The sequence below is a fragment of the Saccostrea echinata genome, unplaced genomic scaffold (assembly GCF_033153115.1).
Source record: "Saccostrea echinata isolate AGI-Se365-2 ecotype Australia unplaced genomic scaffold, CSIRO_AGI_Sech_v1 ptg000038l, whole genome shotgun sequence".
In the NCBI taxonomy this organism is placed as follows: domain Eukaryota; kingdom Metazoa; phylum Mollusca; class Bivalvia; order Ostreida; family Ostreidae; genus Saccostrea; species Saccostrea echinata.
The window spans coordinates 526,205-553,965 of NW_026889787.1; the positions used below are offsets into that span (position 1 = coordinate 526,205).

The following is a 27,761-nucleotide window of genomic DNA, read 5'->3' on the forward strand; positions in this document are numbered from 1 at the left end:
GGACTTATTCAATTTAACGAACATCGAAAATTGAAAATGTCGTCAATTTATTGCAGAGGAAATCAGCAGAGATGCATGTAGGATAAAACAGTTTTTTTTTCTTTGAACAATATACATTTGCCGCATGTGAAAGAAATATCACATGCTAAAATATGACTTTATGGGTTGTTTCTTTTTTTTTTTTAGTTCAAAAAGTGAAAATAAGTTACCGACCATCAGATATGATTATTGGATAGGCCGTTGGACGCTTTCCAATTATATGTAGGCAAAGGATACCACACGAGTGTGGGTGGGTCATAATCAACCAATTAAAACGCACGTTTTATAAAATGTAACCCGTGATTCAAATTGTCCAGTTGTCAAATCCAATAGTGTCATCACTTGATGCAACGCTATTTCGATCGAAGTGTTTACTTTCAAGTGAGATTTGCGATAAGGATACACTAATTGTGGTTGTGACACGACTTTGGTGTTTCTGTATAGAAATTGACTGTGCTGTAACTGTGATACAGTACACCTTTGAGGGGCGTGTTTATGCAAATGAGGACAAAAGTGTTCTGTATCTGCAAAATATCTCTGATGCAGCACGAACAATGTTTGGATCACTGCCAACATCTCGCGGAAATTTTAAAGAAAGAGACCTATGTAAATTTTTAAATGTTTAATGCAGCTATTTGGCAAAAAATTCAACAGAATCTGAAGTAACATCAATTTTTCGAACATTTTTTTAGTCAATTTAAAAAAAATACACTGTAAAAAATCGGCTTAATTGCCAATTCTAAAATTAAAGCTACAATTAGCAAAAACTGCCTTGTTTGAATTGGTAAGGTCTTGCAGAACACGGAATTCACTAGAACAATTTTCCTCTGAAGCACTTTCACATTTCACATTCTTTCTTGGGGGCTCAACATCATTTTCCGATTTTACACAAACGGACTTGTTCTGGGGTGGATCCAAAATTTTTGACACTGCAACATCAATCTGTTCACTACTACGCTTATACTTTCTTACACTTTTCTCGGATCTATGCCCTGTGCGTCGCATGATTTCTTGCTCTGAAACTCCACTTAAATGCAACTGCGTGGCGCAGGTACGTTTACCACTATGGTTACTAAAATTTCCTTTCAGTTCACCCTTTTCAGCGATTGTTTTCATAAATGATTTCAGCTTATTTACTCCAACCAACTGTTGTCCGAATCGTATTTGTACTTCGTCGGTGGGAGGTAATGGCCGTCTGTAAAATGCACCGGTATTCCCCAGAGACTCTAAGTACAGCTCAAAGTAGTCAACCATACAACGATCACCTTCAATAAATAAAACCGAATTAACTGCATTATAGTAGATATGTGTATTTTTTGTATGTGTGGATGGGAAAAAAAGGGGGGGGGGGGTAAATCAACTACAACTCTAAATATAATTATCAGTTAATTTGCATTAATCTTGACCAAACATTATTACGTCTCAAATACAAATACACACACAGAAAATAAATACATGTACTTACCAGGCGAAGAATGATGCTTTAAATTTTTTGACTGCACATTCAAATGTCCTAAGCCGCCTTTATAGGTTTTTGTGGCCCTCCCAGTGAACTGGATGTATCGTCCAGCACTGTCCTCTCCGATTTTGAATTGCTCGCACTGTAAACTGTGATGTTCATCGAATCCTCTTAATCCAAAGAGTTTGCATGCATAAAAAAATACGGTATGTTGCAACTGCTCCGCGGTTTCTCTTCCAAACACGCTCTTTAGCCACAGCGTTTCCTCATCTTGGGGTAGAATAGGGTCCGCCTGCTTTACGTCACACCCCAGTCCTTGCGTCAACCAATTTCCGGAATTCAGCAAATTCTCCGTTAGACTCATCGAGGAAATTCTTGTCGTATACTCCGTTGTCCTTTAAAAATCGTAAGAGTCCGCACAAAATCAGGTAGATTGATCTGGGTGGATATTCTGTACCATCTATCTTCCGGGCCTCCATTACGAACCGTCCTAACCAGAAACTCATCTGTTCTGAAGTCATGTGATTTAGCTCGGAAATATCCCCTCCTCTACTGGCCCGCCATTTATCAAACAGATTTATGGCCCATTTGGTGTTATTTTTCGTATTAACATTTTCTTGGTCTTTTATCAAGTTCTTGATGTCATCATCACTGACCGGTTGAGCAAACCGACTTTCGCTTGAAGCAATGTCCTTACTTTCGATTTCCATCATCGAGCTGTTGCCATTGCCAGGGGATAGGGAGAGGTCCAGCAATCCCTCAAATGCAGCATTTTCGAATTCTATCGTCTCACATACTTGCGATAATGTAATGTCATCGATTTCGTTGATAAGGAATTCATCAAAAGACGGCAAGTCTAGCAAGTCAAAATTGCTGCCCAGATCAAACTCGCCAGACGCGTCCACATGTTCCATCGCGCTGCTAAAATTTTCGCGCTCTCTAAACTTTCCTTTATATATTCCATAATGAAGTAATCTGATTGGTTGAACAGTGAAATACTGTTACCTGATTGGTTTGTTCAATCGAGGGAGCATTTTAAAACACAAACTCCATTTAGGGGTCGTGTCACAAGTCATTTAGAATACTCGTTTCCTACTGTATCGGAGATACAGTGGGGGGGGGGGGGGGGGGGGGGCGGCTCGAGCTATCGCTCTCGCCTTAAGTCCCGCCCTGTATCTCCGATACAGTAGGAAATTCGTACTCTAAATATAACTAATAAATGAAATTAGAAGGAAGTCGCTTGAGTTTTATGAAAATATTTGGTAGGAATGAAAACTGTCGTCCAGCAACTGTATGTAGGTTAACATCGTTATTATCATTGAACGAAAACTATTTATATTTACAGCTGTTTTTGTCCGAGATAAAACTACGAATAAGGAGATAGCTATAGATCTTCGTAAAGCCTTTTCCTCATAAAAGCCATTTCCTGACAAAACTGCCCTCTTGCTTTGCTTGGCTTAGCCAAACTATAGGGCGGGGGGGGGGGGGGAGGGGGGATGTCAGACTTCGATTTCTAACTAGTGAATAGACATAACTAATTTTAATCTTTATTGCCTCAAAGGTAAGGTAAATGGATAAATACTCGTATAAGAAATAACTGTCTGATTTGGGGCTTTTATGATGAAGATAAAACCGTATTAACTTGATATTGTAATGCATAAACGTCTTTGGATTTTATGCTTATTATCTCGTTATCAAACTGTTTGATCATTTTACTATAAACAAAATCTACACAGTTACGCCATAAATGAAATTGAAATCCATTCTTTTCAGTAAAAGTACCTGAAGAAATATTAAGATGGGATATCGATGCTAGAGAAAGGTTTGTGAAGAACTTCAAGGTAGGAAGGGAGAAAATGTTTCCGCCAGAGGCATGATAGTTGGCTGTGCAGGCGCAGGCAAAACAACTCTTCTTAGAAAGCTTCAAGAAAAAAGAAGACCAGATGAAAATAAACCAACTGAGACAACTATAGGTCTTGAGGTCCATGAAGATTTGTTTGCTATTGAGGACAACAAGTTAATAGGTGAATATTTTCTTTCTCTCATAATGTGTCTATGAACTGAGTTTATTCATGTTAAAGCTTATGGTCGAGTCAAACATTACCAGATAGCGCTAACTGACATCAAACTGCAGTAAAAAAAAAAGTTAAATACCTTCTTATAATTTCGCTTAGGTTTCTCATTTGTTGAACATTTTCAATACCAGGAAAAATCCGATGAAGGTCTTTGGAATCTTTTTCAGCACGTTCAGAATTAATTCGCTTAGTGAAGAGATAAATAGCATAAAAAAAAAAGAGTCAACGGATTACATTTTACCCCTTTTTAGTGTGACTGAGGCATTGATATGTTCATGAATAATTTTAATGTTTTAGGAGACAATTTGTTTTAAATTTGCTTTGTAAAATAGTGTTTTTCTTTAGGTTCTATAATCTTTACATTGTCTTCGTTTTCAATTAGATTTTAGCAGGGAGAAAGCAGACTACAGTACAAATCAATATTTTGACAACAATGTGATAAGTATGACAGACTTTGCAGGACAAGTGGCCTACTACGCATGTCACCAGGTTTACCTGTCAAGGAGAGCATTCTATATCGTGGTTATCGACATGTCCAAGAAGCTTGATGAAGAAAGTCGAATGTATGACACAGATCGCCATTACCCAACAGGATCCTTATTTCACTCTTGGACTTACGGAGGTGAAAACCAATTTAATATTTAAGTCAATCAAATAAATATGTTTTAAATTAGGTTGGCCCCAGTCCTTTTTATCATAAGAACAATTATAATTTTAATTCATTATATTTTCTATCCTTGGAAATAAGATATCGAATAATGAAATAGCATACATATTATTTATCCGTGCGTTTGTCCGTTGTTTATGTGAAATTAGAATTTTGCAGAGGATCGGTAGGGAAAGCTTTGCTAACGAGAAATGATGTAAATTTTAAAAGAGAAAGCCATCTTGAGACACTCTCCTAGCAATCCAAATGCATATTACATCATAAATCAATGGCTTGTTAAAAGTCGGACTTTATCGTACCTGCAATTACAAAGTATAAATTTTAAGGAAGATGAATTTACACACCAAATTCACACATCACTGTTAAAAAAATAGGTATATTAGTCTGGTCCTAGAAGAAGGCTAGAAACAAGTTTTAACGGTAAATAATTATTATTTGGTCCAGCATGGTTTTTCAAGTTTTTTCGAGTATGCTGAATCTGATAAAAAATATACTTGCCAGCTTGAAAGTAGTGTTAATTAGGTAAAAATGGTGATTCAAAATGGTTGAATTTCTCAAAATACTCATACTGCTTAATTCTGAGTCGTTAACGCATGAAATAAAAGAAAATAAACTATTGTTTACATTTTAAAATTAATAAGATAATGATAAAGTATTTAATTTAACTTTTTAAGACATTGTTGTTAATGACTTGTGGTTTTAAATGACACGGATCTTTGTTTGATGACTACTTTTATTAGGACAAACTTTTAACGAGATCTACCAGGAACCTACATGTATACCAATTACCTGTGTCACCATGCTTCTTAGTTTAAAAAAATGTTAATATTATACAGCTGTTGCTGTTTTGAGGTCAATACGATGATTAAGCTACATGAACAGTGCAGTATTTCCCGAGCCTAAAGGGTGAGTTGAATATTGTATTTTGAGGGTTGCTAAATAACCTTATTGATTGAAAAAAAAACAGCATTTATCATTTTTATTATGTGATTAAATGATACTCACTTGTTTAGTAAACCATGTTATCTTTATTGTTACCTTTGTTTAAGTCCTCGACGAACGCAATGAGAGTCTGAGTGAAATGGGATTACCATAACTACTAGATAGAACGTTCTATCGTTAAAATGATATTGTCCTACGGACCCGGTTTAACGATAGAATCCGTTCCGTGTATTGGCAATGTTGCAAAATAAACACGGGCGATAACTCGAACTCTGTGCATTTTCTATAAACAATCAAGAGAGTTCCGAATGTCAACATGGCGTTAAATTTGAAGCGAGGAAAAAACGTTGACAAAAATGGGTTGAATTTTCGTATTTATATGGATTATGTTTTAGGTTAAAAGGCATATACAATCCCAAAAAGGTTTGTTATGATTAATTTGGTAGTTATTTTCAGTGCAACTCCTTTTGTATTCTTCAAAATCATTTCGGAGTGGATCCACTCTGATTTGCTACATTGCAAGTATATGGGACGTATTCTAACTGTGGTGAAGGCTTGTCCCGAGACACAGTTAGATTATTCTAACTACATAACTACTTGTATTAATTGGCAATTTCTTGATTTTTTTTTCCATGTAGAAAAACGAAATATATAAATGTTATATTCACCGGGTTGTCTGGTGCTGGTGAAAAAAAAAAAAAAAAAAAAAAAAAAAAAAAAAAACTTTCATTAACAACTGTATCAATCTGAAATTTCATGATCCATTTTTAGTCCAGTATAGAAAAAAGTTAAAGTTTACCTAGGAGGTCTCCTGCAGTTGAACGTGATTTAGTATGATTTTTACAATGAGGGACCTCAACCAATCAGAGAGCTAGGAAATATTATACCATATAATAAAGAGCTAGGTTCACTTTATGCATAAAATGGCCCTGTTCTTGTATCAATTAATTGACTATCACCTTCCGTCCCATTTCATAAATCAAAATAAAGTAGAGACTTGGCGCTCCCATTTCCCGTAAAAAATTCTTTTTAAGAATTCAGGTATTGGAAAACGTGCTTTGTGAAAAATGCAATGTTCTTGAATTTTGCAGAAAACAGTCATATTTGACTACATTCAGCAAAGAATTAGAATATGAGCACAGCCCTCGATCCAAAAATTAAAAAATCTTTTATGATCTTACGAGACACACCTTTCATTATGTAATTGCATATTTTGGATCAAAGGTTGTGCTTATTTAAAATATTGAAAAGCATACTCCAACGTTTGGCCATTTTTAAATGAATTTACAGGATAAGGTAAAAATGACGCATTTCATGACGTCATAATGCATTGACTATGGAGTAAATTACGTCATGTTCAATAGATACACGATATCCAAGGGTCCAAGTGATAAATACTGCATTGTCAACCACAACTGATCAGTTTCGATTTTTCAGAAACTTACAGGGCCGAAAAAGGCCCTATGTGACCCTTATTCTTTGAATGTAATATCTTTGAACATAATTAAGAATGATCAAAATTAGAATAATATGATTAAAAAAAATAATCATGACTCTAGAGTCCATTAAATCACTGCCCAGCACTGATTCTGCGTTCCTGCACTTTGTTATTTATAGCCAACAAAATATGAATCATTCATAAATACTGAATGTCGTGAACAGATAGGCAGTTGTGGAGTGAATATTTTTAGATTTCAAAAACGAAACCGATAATCCAAACATACTGTTTATTCGGCCATACTCGGATCTATTGTCTATTGTTTTTGGAATTTACAAAAGCGGAAAGAGAAAAATATATTTCTGTTCAATTTCCCCTGGATTCTTTTGATACGACCATATACTATGCTAGCGAAGTAGTGTGTATCCAGTTGCCTTGTAAAGTTCTTAGAGATTCTGAACCATGAAATTTTGTTGTCAAGAGAAGTGTTGGAATATTTGAATGGAGTTCAAAGTCAAAAAAGTCAAAAATCGTTTCAGCCTATTGGTAAGAAGGGTGGTACGTGATACAGTAGGAATCACGAGGTTCTCTAAGATCGCACAGTAATACAAGTTTTCTTACCACAAAATGCACATGATGTGATTCCAGATGATAAATATTTAGAATTTTATGGCTGATGGAATGAAAAGTGACTTTTTTATCAAAAAGATAAACTTATCTATATGGTCCCTAAAGGTAATCTACCGGTCTTATCAGAGACCTTTTTTTTCATTTTGCATAAGATTTGGGGAAAAATAGTCCTTTTATATTTGAACATGAATGTATTGTTCCATGAACTGTTGTAAAGACAAAAAATTCAGATGTTGACCGAATCATAAAGCATATAAAGCAGTAAAAGAAGATGTGGGGGAGTGGGGGGATGTAATACTATACTCCTACAAGTGCCTTTTTCAACAGCTAGTTCAAAGGGGGAGAGAAGTCAGTTATATTGGATGGTGTGCTGAGGGATGTTGAATTGGGAGCGCGAGTTGAAAATGACAGCAATTCAGCAGCTTTGATTTAAGGTGGACAGAGATTGGCTAAGAGCTTAAGAACACAACCGTGTTTCATGAAAACATTTGGATACTCTTTAGTCGAGTTTCAACTAATTCCAGAGTTGTTTTTCTGGTATTAATATCTTGTATTATCATTAAAGGAACTAAACAATATAATCAGCAACACTCAGAACAAAAGGGCACCAACCGATTAGAAGGCTTGTAGAAAATAGTGATGTTCCTCTTCCTACCAACTTTGCTACCTTATGAAGAAAAAAACCTACATAAAACATTCTACCCATTTATCTGAAGAAATACTTCTCCAACCGCCCATTAGAAACAACATTGTTACCGCTCGCTGTGTCTGTGGGAAGGAGGGGGAGGGGTGTGTGAGAGGGGTTGAAGATGGAGAGATATGAGATAATGATATTGGTAAAATTATTCTGCGCTAAAGGGGACAAGTGAAGTAGCAAACTCTTGTTGTTCAAGCTGAGTGTCGGCTTGCACCTCCAAAAGATCTCATAATAGCATATCGTATATCGATGTCTTATTGCTTCTAATCTACTATGAAATATATGAAGATAACGAACAGTTTTCAGGCTCAAAAGTCCATCAAACAATACAAAATAGGAGCAGAGCAAACACGGACCTCCAAACATCAGAGGTGGGATCAGGTGCCATGGAGGAGTGAGCATCCCCTGCCGACCGGTCACACCCGCCGTGTGCTCCTTGTCATCATCGGGAAATAACGAAAAAATCCGTCGACAATTCAGTGTGTAAATAATGGCCTAACAATTCGTATGAAAAACGTTAGTCAGCATTTGACTCAATGATAAATTGTATTTAATCTACTATCATTCTTTCCAGAAAGTAACACTTTTAAATGGGTGGAACCTTTCTAAAACCTGCAATCATTCCTGTTTATATTGTTTCGGCTTTTCAAGAGCTTCGAAAACATTTAGTTAATACACATCACTCATTGACTTGATGTGATGCATATCAATGAAAACTTCCCTGAAAGTGTACAGAGACACCTATGACATTTGTACTCTATTAGACACCTAAGACTTTATAAAGGGGAAAGAAAACTAACTGATCAAAAGAAAACAACAACAACAAAAATTAGTAAATAAAAATCATAAAAAATCGTCTATCAGTTTTGTTACAAACACTCTTCAAAAATTATTATCTTAGGAATTGAACAGCCTGAGAATTATGCCTCAAAATCCTCTCCTATGCAAACAGTGCGAGCACAATGCCAGGCTTTGGTATAGAGATAGGCAAATATTGGTAGGCCCACATTACTAAGTCCAATGAGATGGGATGGATTTCCATGGTTGCTTGCTGCACATTTATGACTAGGCCATTACAGAGAATTTTCCTAGATTTTATAATTTGCACCATCAGTTGTAGAGTAGCGAGATCTAGATAAAAACCTATTAATCTGCAGTGTATGGGCATTTGCAAATGAAAAATCTTGAACATAGAAAAGATGAAAAAACAGAAAAAATTAAATGTGAAAACAGCTAAATTTAACGAATTTCAGGGTTCTATTATCATTTTTAGTGTTGCATTACGCTCAGTAAGATATTCACGTATTCTTTTTCCTCATTTCAACGACATTAAGGGATAATTAGAAAAAAATGGATATCCGCCATTTTGAATCGCCATTTTGACCTATATAACGCCATTTTCATGAAGGCCAGCATATTTTTTCAGACCCAGCATACTCAAAAAACCATGCTGGACCAAGTAATAATTATTTGCAGTTTGATGTATTTTTTCTGTAAATCGGACCAGCCTATATAATGATCTAATTCAAAACAAAAGGAAGTAGAATTTCGTAAATAAAGTAAGAAAATTTTTAGGATGATTCCAAAAATATAATTTATTTTTTGCAAGGACAGGTACATGTAATTATCAACTGAACACATTTTTAGAAGCAACAATTCAGAAGAATAAACAAATCTGATGAGAATAGAGTGAATTTGATTCCTCCAATCAAACAATTATTATCAGTGTATTTTGTCATCATAAAGAGTCAACTTACATTATATTTTATTATTGTCTTTTTTCAAAAAAGCATTTTTTTAATCTATTTCAAAATCCAGTCAGAGTTCCATTTATCATGATAGGTATACGTTATAAATTAGATCACATGAATTGTAATAAACAGTTATACGTATTATAATTATCACAATGTGTAATAGTAATTTGTTTCTCATAATTCCCTAAAAAAAAAAATTCAATGAAATTTATTGAAAAATAATATTCATTTATCTTTTTTTATTTGAAGACTACTTCCATTTTTGGCTGCAAACTATAAATACGTACTGCAATGATGGAATAACACAAAGGGAACAGAGAGACACAACATCATACAAAGGCACTATGGCGGAAGTCAGTTTTCATCCGGTAATCCTCGTCGCCTCCCATAAAGATAAGCTGGTAAGCACAGTGTGGACACTTTAATAAACCCAAATTAATTACATATGCATAAAATTGTCGTGTTATGTATCACTTTGAATGATGGTGTGTTTGTGATGTAATTTAAAACATCTTACCCTACCAAATATTGATTCCACACATTAGAACAATTATAATATAACACCTTGGTTGATTTTAAACGTATGAAATTTACTTTGATATTGAATATTGATAGGCCTTTAATGTATAAAGTTCTTTGTTCACATCATGACCCTTTGGAGGTAGGATTGGGCTACAATAGGTATTAAGCAAAACGTACCTTAGTATTGTTGATATTTTTTCTCATTTTATGAGCCTTGGAGATATAGTTGAAACAAAGTCAGTTATTTAAATTTTATATAACACGTGTACAAGAAAAATATATTATACAGAACATCAGGACTGTTTTGGTCGTATTGATTCTAAAGCATCCCAGTGTTGCATGATTTCCAATTTAATTCAATCCAAGCTCCTTTGAGGCTAAATTTGGTTAACAATGGGGGATAAAAAATCTTAAATAAAAGAGTGATAAGGGCGAGATCGCTTATATCTTTAATATTTTTCTCAGATAGCCATATGTAATGCAAATTATCAATTTTTCTAAAAGGTAAAAAAAAAAAAATATCTAGTTAATGAATATTGTAAATTTATGTTTTTCTTTTTTCTTTGGACAAGTTTAATTCTTTTCGCTGTAATTTAGCAGGGCGGTACTTTGCACACATTGGATACATTTTACAGCCAATTGGAAGCGTGTTTATCTAAAGAACAAACATTGAAAAAACTTATATCACCATACCGATATTTTGAGGTAGAGTGTCCACCAAAAGTAATGACTCATAAGCAGCAAAGCTCAGTTGACCTTGTAAAGAAATGTATCGTAGAAACTGTGCAAAAGCTGCCACAGTGGGGAGAAGAAGTTCCTTTGACTTGGTTTGAACTTGAGAAAATTCTTAATCAGAAAAAGGCAGACGGAGAAAAAGTCTTAAAGAGGCCAAATTTGATAGAAACGGCAAAAATATTGTCTATAAACGAAAATAACCTCAGTGATGTTCTCCGTTTCTTACACGAGATAGGAAAAATCATATATTTCCCTGTAGATAAACTCAAAGATACGATAATCATTAATGTTCAGTGGTTTGTTGATGCATTCAAGTACATCATAGCTGACGAAAAGCATTTTGCTCGGAAAGACAACAAAAACATATTAGTTAATACCGGAAGAATCACCGGGCAGTATATGGAAGAAGTGTGGAAAAGTATGGACAATCATAATGTACATTACTTTGACATGGATGTTACTGATGAAACTGATAAACATGATTTCTTAAGATATAAAGATGATATAATACAATACATGGACAAACTTGGCTTGATGACAAGAATTGAAAATCAAGGGGGCGTTGATGATTATGAGGAAATGTATTACATTCCGAGTATGAACCGAACAGACCTTTCTGATGACAGAAAAGATGCCATCAACCGACAACACAAATCAATAATGATGGTGTACCATTTCAGATCTTATTTACCTCATTTTTTCTTTTTCCGATTGGTGGTAAATTGTTTAAAGAAATGGAAAGTTTGTGATGATGATTCTTTTTTTAAAAATGCAGTATTATACAAAGCAGAAGATGCTGGACTTTATTTTGCCATCGCCGTTAACAAGACATCTATCCAGTTGCAAGTTTTTACATATGACGAAACAGTTAAACTGAGGGAAGAATGCATCAAAAATATCAGAAAAACAGTGGAAGACTATATAAAGGAAACGACAGAAACTTTTCACAAGGGAATTATGTATGATAGAGGTTTTTCATGCAGCGACATAAAAATCACAGAGGAGGATGAAGAATTCTTTTTTAGGGAGACTGACATTGGCCGGGAGATTGAAGAATCCAAGGATATATCTTGTCCAAGACATTTTCTTGCACAACATCACCACAAAATTGATACAGATAAAATACTGATGTGTTTGTTAAAGAGAGAATCCACTTTGTCTTCAAGGAACAACTAGAACGTGCTTGCTTTTCAGAGCAGAAAGACTTTAAAATTTATAGTTTTTATTTCATAAATTGTATATAATAATAATAATAATAATAATTATTATTATTATTTTACAAAATTAAGGACAGGTTGCCATAGTAACTATACCACGCTCAAACGAATGTTTGCATGGTTTATGTTTGTAGTATCAGATAATTTTATTTGAATGAGTTTTGATTTTCTTATGACCATGTGACCATGTGTTGCACATATTTTAAGTAACAGAGAATGGCTCTGAAGTCATATAAATAACGTATTGTGCTGTCAAATTGTAGTCTCTGAGTTTGCTAGGCTATTTTATGTGCTCTATTTACTTGCCTCCAGATATCTCATAATTTCTAAATTGACAGCAATTAGAATTTTAAAAAAAGCTACGACCTTGATTTTCTTTGGCAAAGAGTTTGGTTCGTTTATAAAAAAGAAATTATTGCATAAATTAAAGGAATTTTCTGCTTGCCCCAATTTTTGCAAAAGTATTATAAAAGCAATATTTTCTTTTATTCCTGTAAGTCTTATCTTTGCGAATTTTTCCAATTGTTTCATGGAGTTATCTATCCTTGCAGGTTTGAATATGATCATGCATTTTATATTTTATTCAGATTTATTTTTGCGATCTACAAAGAGATTTGTTTTGATATACGATAAAGTGTTGTGTTGTGGATTCGTGTGAACATAATATTTATACTCAAACTTGTTTCTGATTCACGATTGTTTGGTTTTACCTCATCTAATACTGAAATATTTATTTTCAAGCATTTCCATCATTATAAAAAAAGGCTATGGGCGATCTTAAAAGTTTAAGTCTTATTGTTTCTTATTGATTTAGAGTACTATCTATTATGACTTGAATGAATGGCTTGTGATTTTATTTTGCGTAATTCTGTATTTCATATTCTACATAACCAAGTATTACGGTGCAAAGTATAGAACATCTACTGAAGAATGTAAAATCACATTTATACACTTACTGTTGATGTGTTTGTTATACCACAAAAGATCAGATAAACTGTTTTGATTTAGAATGAAATATGAAGACAACAAACAATAACCATGCACAAAATCTAATCTTACAATACATATTGTGAGCAAAACAAACAGGAGCCTCAAGATAAAAAATAGGTGGGTTCAAGTTACATGAAAGAGTGAGCATTCCCTTATAACTAGTCTCACAATTATATGCTCCTAGTCATGATTGAGCAAACGAAGAATTCTTAGTCAAGTCAAGTTGAAGAAAAAGGCTTGACAAATCGTATGAAAGACAACAGACCACATTTGACTTTGCGATAGATTGAATTTGTACACATGGTCATTAAATCGACCATATAATTTGCGAAAGTCTTAATATCCTTGCGTCTTTAATAGCCTGATTCGTTTTCAAAATTGATCTTAAGTAGAACATTCTCTTGCATATCGAATCAAATGAGAGACATAACCCCCATATCTAGGTGATAATTGCACATTGCTACATAAATAAGGGAAGTTGACGATAGAAGAATGGTAGTCATTACGTTTATCTTAAAGTTTAGACGTTAGTTTGTCATCAATGTCTTTTTGTAGGGAAGCACCCATATATAAAAACATTTATATAAATTTAGAACCAACGATCCAGAGCAAATTGATAATCTCAGTGTATATTTCTGTATGAAATAATTACATTCAAAGCAAGATAGTAAAACACAGATAAAGCGAACAAGATCAGTTTAATCGTTATAACAAGATGATTTACATTGTCTGTAATTTTAACACTTATAGTGAACATATTGGACATGTAAAGAATCAAGATGGCTTGTCCTAGCACTCGTTATAATCACAGAAAGTGTTTTCCTGCTAAATGTCCATGCATGAGTAAAGACGAAATTTTCCATGATGTAAGGTGTTAACAATTTTACCAATTAAGCCCCTTCTTAGGGCCTGTTCCATCTACCAAGGGTAACGAATTTCATAATAACGATACCGTGTTCAATATTTATTGCAATACAGATACTTAGCATGCTAGAGTTCTGTTGTTTAGCAAGAGGATTCTATAAATTATAAATCATTTTATTAAATATGGTCAACTTTGCTAAACCCCTGATCTGAATCCTGAGCTCATGGGCTTTGACCCAGTTTATTTTTTAGGTAGTTTTCTTTATTCTTGGTTCCTGGTTCCGCACTTGCTTGTAATAGTTGGTCGAGTCTCAACCCTTGTGAGAAGGTGCTGGGGATAAAAGATATGGGTCAACAAAAATCTGAAGCAGTAGTCGTATCCACTTTCAGCCAGCAAGACACCCTTCCTCTGTAATGGTTTAGAGGTATAAGCTGACAATGACAATTGACGCCAAAAGGAAGTTGGCTATCACGTGGACTCACATGTTTTTGAGTATCACTTTTAAATGCATTTTCCTAGGAGAAAAAAAATCATGATATCTTAAAGTCTTAAAAAAAACATAAATAGGATTTACATGTATACATGTTTACGCACATGTATACATGTGTTTTAAATTACAAATAATCCTGAAGTATATATGTTTAAATTCATTTTATCATTCGAGTGTTTAAAATTGAAGGAACTAGCTCGAGCATTTCGTAATCATTTTTAACACAAATAGAGAAGCAGTAGTTTAAAAATCGAAAATATATCCATGTTAACCATGATCCCTAATATAAAAAGTAGGTTTTGTTTTGGTAAAAATGTACATTTCAACCATATATAATTAAAAAGATATAATTTGTTCACAAGCATAATAGTCTTCATACAATAACAAATGTTTGAGCAATGCATTTTGTTCGAAGATTTAGAATATAAATGGGATGTTTCTGCATGATGAACACATCAGTGATATGATATTAAACAAAATATATATACATTTTAAATGATCATTATATACAAGATACATGTATTTTGGTGAAGATAAAAAATAATTTCTCATACAAATTATTTATAAATGATACATGAGAGCATATAGGATTTGAAAATTCGGGGAAAAAATCTCCAAATATAAAATCTTGTCGTTTAACTCCGTCGTGTTGTTGTTAACCAGTTTCATGTGAATTTATGCATGGACTTCCAGAGCAGTTAGTAAGACTTTTATAGGTAGTGAGGTGGACAACTGGCCTAAACAATCGTGCGCAAAATCTGCAGTGCCATGAAACTTCCTATAAAAACGAAAGTGACGACAAAACTACGTGCGCGTCTCGGCTGCGCTTGTGCTTCATCTTCTTCTGCTGCTGCAGTGTTTGCCTGAATAAAATTAGAGAGACTGTGTTATTGTAATCACTCTGGAATCTCGGAGTTCCGTTTTCTTTTGTTTTTATTTTCCGTGTTGCATGTTATTACCTCAAACAATATTAATTATTTTCTTGATCATCACTTTTAAAAAATATTTTCAAGCTGCAATTTTCTTTAACTTTTCAAATGGACGTTTGATTTTACCAATATGTGATGAAATTTATGCATTATTATTCGACTCAGAAATATTCTGACCTTGACCACGCTACATTCTCGAAATGAGTAAATGTATTTATTGCAGGTAATCAGGTAACGTTCTTCAAATTCCAGAAAGGCCTGAAAATAATCTGTCATAAAATATTAGAATAAGATGGGTTAGGGCATTTAAATTTAGGGTCAATGGGTACTTTGAATGTTTTTAGTATTGTGTGTGACCAAGAACAAGTACTCTTGCAAGCTCAACGCACAATGTCGACGACCAGTTGCTTCCACTCTATCTCACTTATTTCTTTTTTCGTACATGAATTATTATTTATTAGAAATACAAATAATGAAAAAAAAAATAAGACTTTGTATAATCAAAACGTGATACTTATAATATAAGAGGAGTATATTAGAGCTGGCATGTACATTTTACAAATGTAAAGTTTGTACACCTACACTGGTGTATATATTGTACATAAACGTGTGAAGATCTAAACTCGTGTACAAATTGTGTACACCATAGATGAGTTTTACCTTTCGTGCAGGTAAACATTAATTTCAGTATTTAACTATACAGTAATAGGTACATGTATAGGTAAGTAGTAATAGGATAAAAAGTTTCAAGCTGTACATTTTAGATCGACAAAATGCTAGGAAATATTGAGTTTTAAGGTTCAAAATGCAAACTAAAAGGAACTTATTATTTAGCCACCTTTGTACCCTTTATTGTTGGTTATCAAAACCGTCACAAAGGTTTTTCGTATTGGCACTCCTTCTAGGTTCAGTTGGATGGTACATACTATTGTTGTTGATGTCAAACAGCATTGATACAACACTTAAATTCACATTATTGCAGAATGTTATTTTGATGGGGACTCACACAAAATTTGCTAGTCGCATGTAACATCTTTATGAGTTGCATACATGTACCTTCAGTATGTTCTTTTTCTATGATATTAAGAGATTTACGTGTAAAGATGAAACCTCTGTTTCAGCACATTTAAAGACATGTGACCGTCATCTTTTGTGTGCAAGAAAAAGTATATTTCATTGGTATTCTTGTTGGTATTCTTTTTGATGGTAATTTATCACAGACCACCAATAAAAAAAAAGTGTCACCATTTCTTATTATTTGTTTAAGCTTGGCATTATATGGCCACGGCTGGTTGCAATTCAGTTATTTAAGATACATGTGTTCAGTGCGTGCCGACTCAATTGGGTTTTGGCACACATTCAATCAAAGCAAACAACCAAATAATTAATACTAACTATACACATGTCAGTTTTACATTGTAAGAGTAGCGTTTGCTTTCCTATTTTGCGTTGCGCCAGCCTTATCATAATTTGATAAGTCAATCAATAAAAAATGATAATTATTCATCAATCAAACAATATTCAATCAATCAAGCAATATTCAATTCAATCAATCAATATCAAGTTCAATCAATCAATAAATTTATCAAATCAACTAATGAATATCCAATTAATTAAATCAATCAATCAATCAATCAATATTCAGTCCAATTAATCAATCAATTTTCAATTCAATCAATCAATCAATGATCAATCAATCAATATTCAATCAATCAATTCTCACTCAATGAATTGTAGTAAGTTTATGTTTAAGCCAAACAATATTTCAATAGATTAATCAATGTTTTGTGTTAATTATCATTAACAATTTTTTCCATCACTTCATATTGTTGCAGCCGTGCCCTGATGACACCGACGCGAGTCAAGATTAATTGTGTTACATGTAAATTATATATCTCCAACTGCCTCTTCGCTATGTCAATTACAAAGGTAATCCTGTACGTATTATAACATGACGAAGGCGTTCTCTAAAATTTGATTAATTATAATCGTGTTGCAGCTTCATTCTGTTTACAGTCAATGTCAATACGATTAGGTGAGCAAAGTCCATCCTACTGGTACTTGAATGTTTTTCCTGATAGCATTTATCACTGCATGGCGAGGAATGGCAGCTCTGGCAGGTCGTAAAGAAGGCGATGTCTTGAAATGAGTGATAGCTGGGCTCCATAGGACTTTTTCTGAAATGAGAAGAACTAGGCGCAAAAAACAACTCAAAGGAAAGTGGGGTGTGGAAGAGCGGGTTGAAATTTTCTTAAGAATTAATAGCAAAATCTAAACGTGTAACTTTGCGAAATGGTGCGAGAATGGAATGTGCAAATGCTTGCGCAGATCTGCTTGCGCATCATTCCACGTGGTGCGCTGTGATAAATGGATTTATAACGTATTCAGTACATAAATCCGATTATCACAGACCACTAACAAGTGTCACCATTTCTTAATATTTATCTAAGTTTGGTTTTATATGGCCACGACTGGTTACAAATCATTTATTTAAGATACATGTGTTCAGTGGGTGCCAACCCAATTGGATTTTGGCACATATCCAATCAAACCAAAGAATCAAACAATCAATATTTACTGTACACATATCATTTTTACATTGTAAGACTGTCGTTTGCTTTCCTATTTTGCGTTGCGCCTGCCTTATCATAATTTCATAAGTCAATCAATAATGAATAATAATTATTCATTAATCAAACAATATTCAATCAATCAAGCAATTATTTAATTCAATCAATCAATATTAAGTTCAATTAATGAATCAAAAAAATTATCAAATCAATTAATAGATATTCAGTTCAATCAATAAACATTCAGTCCAATCAATCAATTAATGTTCAATCAATCATTATTCAATCAATCAATACTCACTCAATTCAATGAATTGTAGTAAGTTTAAGTCAAACAATATTTCAATAAATTGATCAATGTTCTGTGTTAATTATCAAGTCAGTTATTTTTCATTGACCAGTTATCCACATAATCATGTTGCAGCTGGGCCCTGTTCACAGAGGCTCGAGTCATGATGAATTGTGTTCAGCTAAATCCAATAAACGTACATAGTTACAAATGTACTCATGTAATATGTACGCCGCCATAAATGTGGGGGTATCTTAACACCTTACTCACAAAACCAGCCGTGCCCGACTACAATATATATCAATGATACTACTACTATTATTAGTCATTAATCACATTGGCATTTTATTACGTTTTTTAGCCCGCTTTTAAAATTATTCTAGTGCCCGACGTATTGTACAATAATGATAATCTATTTATTGAAGTGACTTGTGTAAATATTATGAAATAGCTCATCTTAGATATAAACCGACAAGTACATGTAAACTACATGTATCCTCTGTTGTATCTAGATAAATTATGCTTGGTAAATGGGTTCATTACTATTGCGATCTTTTTCCCGATCGAACCTCCCATCACAACTCGAAAGGACCCTATAGTTAACTTTACTGAATTATTTAATGATTTGAAATAAGTCTTAAATTCACACAGTCAAATTCATTTGCCCCCTAGCGTAATATCATATTTCCAAGTTTAAGAACACCATTCTAGCGCGTTCCTCTCTGGTTTTGTAACAACATATGGGAATCCTAACTAAAATTGCGGCTATAAGAGCCCATGATTAAAAACTAGAGTGTTACAAAGAACGCATGTGTCGCCTGCTTTTAAGCTTAATTTCAGATATAAATGAATCTAAGAGTAGCTACTGTTAGCTATTTATTTACTACTAGCATAATAGTTCATGCAGGAAAAAAATAGCTTGGTATAAGAACCGGGGGGGGGGGGGGAAGCTTAGGGGGGGCTAACCCCCCTACTTTTTTTTTGCAAAGATAGACATGATTAAGGTGTTGAACAATGGGGCGTAGGTTTAGCCCCCCCCCCACACACACACACTTTCAACAGGCACATTGGAGTGTAATCAAATAAAGGTCAGTGATAGCGTTTTGAAAAAAAATGGTACTGAAAAAAGTTTGATCCCCCCCCCCCAAATAGTTTTCTTTTTTTTTTTTTTTTTTTGCTTGTCAAGTTTTTTTTCAGGTTTGATTTTTTTCTCTTTCAATTATCCCCCCCCCTTTTCAATTTGCTTCCGACACCTTTGATACGTGTTTCAAAATCTTTACTCTAATTGTCAGTCTACACGGACCATTGTGGGATACCGATCCCAATGTATTTTCATAGTATTTAGATATCAGTTTCTGTAGTAACTGAATATCATACAGTTTCAAAGTACAGTATCATCAGCTCATGAGCATGTATAAATGCTAATTATCAACACACCGCCTCTCAGAATTCAAATTAAAATGTGCGGGGTATTCTTTGCAAAGTAGGTCAAGGTCAAGGTCAAATGAATTGTAACGCTGGTATTTTTCATGATGTTTTATGACAATCAGTGCACATGTTAATAGCATAGACTTACCTATTAAATGTCAAAAATATGATGTATATTGGCATTATTCACTTTTTTGTAAAGTAGGTCAACGGTCAAGGTCTAGGGTCGGAAGGTCAGTAACTATGGCAATGCACAAAAGACAAAGTGCCAACCAATATATGTGCAAAATATCAAGTCCATATCTATAACAGTTCTCGAGATACAAGGTGTGACAGACGGACAGACAGACAGACAGACGCCGGGTAATATATATATATATATATATATATATATATATATATATATATATATATATATATATATATATATATATATATATATATATATATATATATGTATATATATATATATATATATATATATATATATATATATATATATATATATATATATATATATACTATTCGAAGCAATTGTATAATCATATGCTTTACTAGTATTTCCCGCAGCCAGTATGCTTTTGCTCTGCGCTTACCGTGTACAGCTAAAGAATATTGCTGATAAATTAGCCAATTAACATCGTTTAGAAAGCAATCAATATTAAGTGATTTAAAATTTAAATGTCATAAACTAATCATCTTCGTGAAAAGCTACTGCTTTTTTATGCCAATCATTGCATCGTGAGAACGTTGGTTAAAGCGCGGGAAGACGGCACTGATTCACGGACCTGCAAGACTTGCATGTCATTTGAAGTGACTTTTAGATTTATTGGCCCTTTTTATCAGCAAAATCTTAGGTTTGATTAGCTTTTCGTCGGGAATACGAACTTGACATGTATCAATTTCTAAACCCAGATAGGTTAATTTTGTGACGGGAACACATGTTCAGTGCATTGAGGGATTTCCAATCCTCTACAAAAATCGCCAAACGTGTCATCAATTTTGAGCAAATGTCGGAGTTAACTGAACTTGCAAACAGAAAGACACCAAGATAATGCGTTTCAAATTTCCAACCAGACTATGTAGTGTGACCTGCCTGCGCATTTAAAAAAGATATTCATATTTAATTTAATTTATTTATTTATTTATTTGTGACGATGTGTGTATGCATGTGTGTGTAGCGCACAAAATGGAACAACCAAATGAAATCCGTTTGACATAGTGATAATTAGAAACCAACTAAAAAAAATAAAAAAATCTGTTTTTTTTTTTTTTTTGTTTTGTTTTTTTTTTTTTTTGTTTTGTTTTGTTTTGGTTTTTTTTTGACAATAGTCTAAAAATGATTTTAATATCCGAATTGCGTAGTAAAGATCCTTTACCGAGCTGACTTAGGTTTTCATTGGTGCTATGATACCAATCAGGCTCTCTATCTATAAGAGTTGTTAGGTTAATTGTTTTGTGGATATTAACCCTCTCCCCGATCAACACGGCTAGTTTTGATAGGAGTGTTAAGGAAAAAAGGAACATTCATTCGTTCATAGCAATTTCACTCGGCAACATATACTGAATTTGTCCTGATACAAGTCGGCTTTAACAAATTAAAAACCATTTCTCAACGTATCGCCTTATTCTTGCTTTGGTACATTTGTAGAAAAGTATATTTAAAAATATTGAGAGTAGATAAACATTTACTTGGGAATGACCAAGGTTTATTATTTAAATGCATAGAAGTAACGAAATCTAAGGTTTTATGTTTTTTTTTTTTTTTTTTGTTTTTTTTTTTCAGGCCGGGGTTGCTGAGTTTGTTGAGTGAAAATGCAAATGCTGTTCAGCAGGGCGTGATGTTAATCAAAATGAGAACATGCTTAAATGTACATGTTATATAGCAATGTGCATATATGCACAATAAGGTATCAACAGCTGACGTAAAAATACTAGTCTTTCGAAGGTTCAATTGTATGAGGGTTGCTAGCGAGGACAGTTAAATTAATTGCATATAATTGCAAGTGAGGGTCAGGTCCATATTTCACCTGATGCAGCAAATACTTGTTATCATCGTGATTATATATATTTTTTTAGAAATTGTACATGCCCTCTGAGGGCTCATGATTGGTGAATAAACATTTTATTACTATAAGATCAAATATAGATAACATTAAGGCTCCATGACCGTGTTTTTAAGAGCTTGAGCTTAAATTAATTCCAGTCACTGACAGTGTTATCGTGTGCATAATCATATTTATATAGGTTTAAATTCTGTGATGGAGGGGGTTTGCTTAAACTGAAATGCTACTGATCTGTCCATTAACCAATTGCGGTGATTTTTATCTTTTTTGTTTTTGCCTTTTCCCACAACAGTCAAAACGATTAACTCTCCATTTAGTATTTTCTCGTGCCTTTTAGAAAAATATACTCCAATGAAAATATGATACTAATAACTGATGTAGGCATACAAGATGACATACCTATTGTGCTGTATGTACAGTGTAGTTCTATGCGTGTCCTCCTCATCGCTAATATAGCCCTTTTTCTTTCTTTCCATTTTGTCTTCTTTGATGCCTTCTTTGTCTCTTGCGACTATAGATGTTGTGGACATCTTTGTCAATGTTTACGGCAGCAATGATCCTACAAGCCAGAGCCTCGACTAACGTCCCTATGCTCCTAAGAGCACTTCGGCTCCAAGTCAAAAATATCTTGCAGTAAATTTAACCTCTAGGTAGGAAGTTGAAATACACTAACGGTACATTTATGTGAACTATCAGTCAAACATCACCTTTATACGCCTCAGTCTTTTGAAAGTGCCATATTGCAATATTTTAAATTTTCTAAAAAAATTCACAGCAAAAACGTGTAACTTTGTGAAATGGTGCGAGAATGGAATGTGCAAATGATTGCCCAGATATTGCGTGCGCATCATTCGACGTTGTGCGCTGATTAATAACGTACTCACTAATAAATCCGATTATTTAAACTGCAACTATATAATTTCTGAGACTTTATTATTATCCTTTTGCCTAATAATAGGAGCTTTAAACACAATATCTTCCAATCTCGTCAATAGTACATGTTTCATTCATTCATTCATTCATTCATTCATTTTTTATTTCCTCTATAAAGAGATACAGAATTAAGCTAATGAACACATAAATTTATGTACAAATCGAATATTTTCAATTAAGTTATGAAAGTAAAAAAAAAATTGTTTACAATAATGTCACACTTGTTCTGCACGAGTTATATGTGAGAGAGCGCTGCACATAGCCGTTGGTATTGTGCACATACACGAACTAACAGTTTTGAGCTCAGAATCTTGAAGTCTCTTTCCTGAGATAAGGTTAAAAGGGTTTGATATTCCCGCCCCACGACAACCAGAAAAAAAGATCCGTCTCATAGAGACCACAGAGTTCAGCTCCAAGATCGATATCAAAGGAATTAGCAATTGTGTTCCAGCATTCATTGTGACAGTCGGAGAGAGCACCACAGGACACAGTTACGTGACAGAAAAAGTCGTCGTATGTGGAATTGCTCAGAAGACACGTTGAGAGACATAGGTATTTTGTTGAAACAATTAGTTTGCGAGTAAATTTGAAATTTCGAATATCACTTGTGTCATCCACAAATGACCAGATGTTGCAAGGTTTGTTGTATTAAAAGACAGAGTTGAGACGTTGAAAGTCGGGATCCATGAACACTCGTGCTTGTCGCTGTTGAATGTGGAAGTCGTTGATCGGGCATCGAACAATAGTTTCCAAGAATATTTCTGCGGGAAGGTACCTGTGGTCGTCCAGGTAAGCAGGTAAGTGTGTTTGTTGTATTTTCTGAAAATATCGATAATATCTGGAATAAAGCCCTTTGGATCTGCAACTAGCTGTTTCAGGAAGGAGAAGAGTCTCGAGTTGAAGACATGTTTTGAGAGACACCGAGTGCTCATGTTACATAGCCTTCATAAAAACAACAGTTTTCTTGCATCAATTTCAGCATGGATGGGGAGTATATCCATAAGCTGTTCACACATATCAGGTCGAGTGAACTTTGGCAGATTTAGGACGGCTTTGCAAACCTTATGTTGGAAAGTGCTTAAACATCTGTGATCCCCTTGTGTTAAATTGTTCCACAATTCACACTGGTACAGTACAGAGGGAAGGACAATCGTTTTATAGAGATGAGTCATAGTAAGAGATTAACACGCGAGATATCGATGTCAGATAAGCCATAAAAAGGATTTCCATCCTTTGCTGCATGCGAACAAAATGCGGTCTTTTGTTTTTGCTTTGTTTATGATAATACCCAGATGGTTGTAATGTTGATCGTACGGGATTACAGAGTTCCCAAGGAGTATTGGTTTATCCGCAGTACTATTGTGTTTGGCACGGAATTTCAGAATACAGGATTTTGATACGTTGAATCTAAAACGCCATTTGCATGCATAAACGTAAGCTATATCCATCATGGACTGAAGATTTGCTGGAGATATCGTCAGCTAGCGTAGGACTCGCTTTTTTTTTAATCCAGATCTCATTTCATTGATGTTGAGCTGCAGAGTTCTAGTTCATCCAAAAGCTCATCGACAAAACAAGATACAAAAAGGTCGACAAGACGTCACCTTGCCTGACTCCTTGATCAACATCAAACTATCTGGATTGTTTTTAGTTTACAATAACGGCACTTATAGTACTGTAGTGACAGTAATCGATAACCTGCCATAATTTGCCTTTAATGCCTGGGTTATGGAGTTTGTACATCAATCCCTGTCTCAAGACTGTATCAAATGCTTTACTTACGTCCTAGAAACTGATATATGTATTGCTACCTTGTTAAAGATTATGGTTCAACGTTTCATGGAGGTTGAATGAAGCAGTTAAACGTCCTAGTTGTTTTTTGGAAACCTTGTTGCTGTATATTGGGGAACGTATTATTTGTTTCTAAGGTAGATCTTGATATTCTGTTATACAGAATTTTCTCTAACAGTTTGTTAATACAAGGAAGAAGAGCGACAGGCCTATAGATATTGCAAGAATTTTTGGGTTTATCACCACCTTTGTATATGGGGACAATCAGTCCTTGTTTCCAAGAAGAGGGAACAGATCCTAATGTCACTATCGCATTGTACAGTTTACAGAGACATCTGTGATAAGATCGCTAGCAAACGTAATATTTCATTTGTAACACCGTCAATGCCTAGAGCTTTGCGCATTTTGAGAGAGTAGATTGCACTTGTAACATCATCATGTTATATTATCTTCACTGGATGACTCAAAAACACTTCTTTTCATGCGTGCATAATGACCCTCGATGACATGTTTAAAGTGTTCTTCAAAATGATCGTCTTCCAATGGACTGTAAATCTCCTTATAAAATTCTGCAAAAGCATTTGCTACACCGTCGGGATCGGTGTGGGTTTTACCATTGGCGTCGCAAATTTCTGGATATATCCTAGAAGGTCGAGGTCGCCTTTGTTTTACAAGACGCCAAAATAAACATATATCCATTTCCGTTGCTTCATCCAAATCTCGATGAACAGATTTTAAATATTTCTCATACTCTAAGTTTTGAGCATTTCGAAAGTTGCGTTTGGCATGTTTGTAGTCCCCGTATGATCGAAAACCAATACCTCTTGGTCTGCCTTCGGAAACCCATATGCGGCGCATTGTCCTTTCTTTTGCATGGAGCTCCTTTACGTTTTTTTTTTTTTTTTTTTTTTTTTTGTCCAGCCAGGTTTTGTGAATAGATTCATTCGGGACTTCGGGATAAAGCTGTTTGCAGATGTAGTAAGGATGCCTATAATTGAGTGATGGAAGTTTTCAATGTTTTCACTTGTACGTATTTGGTCTTCAGTATCTTGTGCAACTCCTGTTCAGTATGTTGCCTTTATTTAATGATTGCTTCAGAACTTGCTTTATGCCATGCTGTGAGTTTGGAGTGAGAATTTTCCAGGAAATGTAGTTTTGCCTTGAGACTGAAAGATACAAAAACTGGTAAATGGTCAGATGTAGTTGAAATTGATCCTTCTTTGAAGATAGAAGAGATATCTAGATTACTTGAAATTTTCCAGTCAAACAAAATGTAGTTGATCTTAGTTTCTTTCGATGTGAAGGTAAATTGTTCCCCTACAACATGGGAATCTATCATGGGAGTGCATAGAGCACATCGCTCAATAAAATTACGTAAAAGTTCGGATTTTGCTTTTTTAACTTTAAAACTCACATAGGAGGCTGGCATTGAAGTAACCGGCAAATAAGACTTGTCAAATAAGATTGTAAATTTTTGTTGATAAGGATAGCAACGCCACCTTTACCGCAGTGCCGCAAATAGGGACTATCCTCTGAATCACTCTCAATCTTCAAAATGCTGTAGTATTTAGAGTGTCTGTTATTAAGGTAGTTTCTAGAATTTTTACTAAGTTTGTGTTCTGACAGTATGGCGATGTCGCATTTTGTTTTTTCCAATAATGAACACACAGACAAGGTTGATGAAATAATGCCTCGAACGTTCCATGATAGTAGTTGAAACATAATTGTGAGGTTATTAGGAGCTTTGAGGGGGTTGATGTATGAGTTGTAAGGTTTAATGTTTTCTGTTAGAAGAGACAAGTTCAGGCTCCCAGTCTTCATGAGCTTTACTTTGCTCAAACAATTTATCCCATTCTCTTTCACTGTACCACTTACGTCAAATCACTCCTTTCGGTCAAAATTCCGAGGACTCAACCAACGGGGAACATTTCGGAGACACGTTCACTTAAGTTGTTCTTACCGTATATCGCCCTATTGGTTTGAATAATCTAAGATGTGTGACGTGGACTCCTTTGCTTTCAAAGTATTTTTTATACCTAGGTGAGCGGAGGGGACTATAGGTTTCCTCTGAGTCTGTCCGTTAGTCTGTCTTTTTGCCTGTCTCTCTGTCTGTCCGTCTGTCTGTCTGTCTGTCAGTCTGTCTGTCTGTCCCTCTGTCTGTTTGCCAGTCTGTCCAACTTGGTTTTGAGCTGATTTTTGGTATGCGAGTGTATCTTGATAAGTTACAGATCAAGTTTGCATCTCGTTCCGCTTCAATGATTTTTGACGGAATTACGTCCTTTTCAAATTTTCAGTGTATCCGCAATATTTTTCTAAACCCTTGCGGATATTGAGCTGATTTTTGTTATGTGTCTTTACCTTGATGAGTTATAGATCAAGTTTGTATTTCGTTCCGCGTCATTGATTTTTTACGGAAATATGGCATTTTCCATTCTTAACGGGAACCAGATTACACTTGCCGGTAGGGACTAGTATTGCTGATGCAATATTCTCAGAATGCTTGTTTTGTCTAAATTGTAGTGAATTGTCCTGCACTCCGTCTGTTAGACCGTCATGGTCAACGGTCAAAGTAGAGTTTTGTTGTTTGTCAATCATTACGACATTTGTAGGTGCTAAGGAAGAGTCAAAATGTGGCGGATTTTGAACGTGGTCGTCAAGGTGTGAATTGCCGTTATCGCTTGTATGCGTGCTGTATAAGATGTTAGGAGTGCTCGTAGAGGAAACCACCGTAGCAAATGACTTGGTCATTTTCATTACAGAAACTTGTTTTTGCAGACCCAAACAAAGCTTTGACAGTCTCGATACATCAATATTCAGTTTTTTATTTTTTACTCGATATTCTGTTAAATCTAAGCCGTCAAGGCATTTCAGTTGCGAAATGGTTGTTTTCCGAGGCATGTGTCTCGAAGTTGTTTTTCAATTTGTCAAGTTCAGAAATAAGAAATGCATTCTTTGATTTTAAGCTAGACAATTTGCTTAGATTTTGCACATTTTTAGTGTCATTTATATGTGTCTCTTCGACCTGATTTACTCTTTGGCGAAGGCTCTGTATTAAAGAGCGTAATTCAAATAATGACGTTTTGGGAAATTCGGATGCTCCATGTTTTGATTTGTCAAATACATCGGATAGATAAGAACTGTCGCCGCTACAGAACATATGCAATGCAAACCATTATTTTGCTTATTTGGCTACACTAGAATTGAGTTTTGTTGATTTTTCTTGTCGTTAGGTTGC

The 27,761-nt window shown here is 34.5% G+C and overlaps 2 protein-coding genes and 1 pseudogene across 2 annotated transcripts in view; 2 read left to right on the top strand and 1 right to left on the bottom strand.

Moving 5' to 3' along the window:
- The window catches only part of LOC133200314 (uncharacterized), a 454,022-nt gene extending 442,187 nt beyond the window's left edge, over positions 1–11,835 (top strand). The window contains exons 8-9 of the mRNA XM_061336132.1: positions 10,821–11,675; positions 11,827–11,835. Coding sequence (XP_061192116.1) covers positions 10,821–11,675; positions 11,827–11,835 — 864 coding nt within the window. The remainder of the gene's footprint in view (positions 1–10,820; positions 11,676–11,826) is intronic.
- Positions 766–2,412, bottom strand: LOC133200302 (uncharacterized; annotated as a pseudogene).
- An 80-nt stretch (positions 11,836–11,915) lies between the features above and the next one.
- LOC133200315 (low-density lipoprotein receptor-related protein 4-like) overlaps positions 11,916–27,761 on the top strand; it is a 41,957-nt gene continuing 26,111 nt past the window's right edge. The window contains exon 1 of the mRNA XM_061336133.1: positions 11,916–12,090. Within this exon, the coding sequence (XP_061192117.1) occupies positions 11,916–12,090 (175 nt within the window). The remainder of the gene's footprint in view (positions 12,091–27,761) is intronic.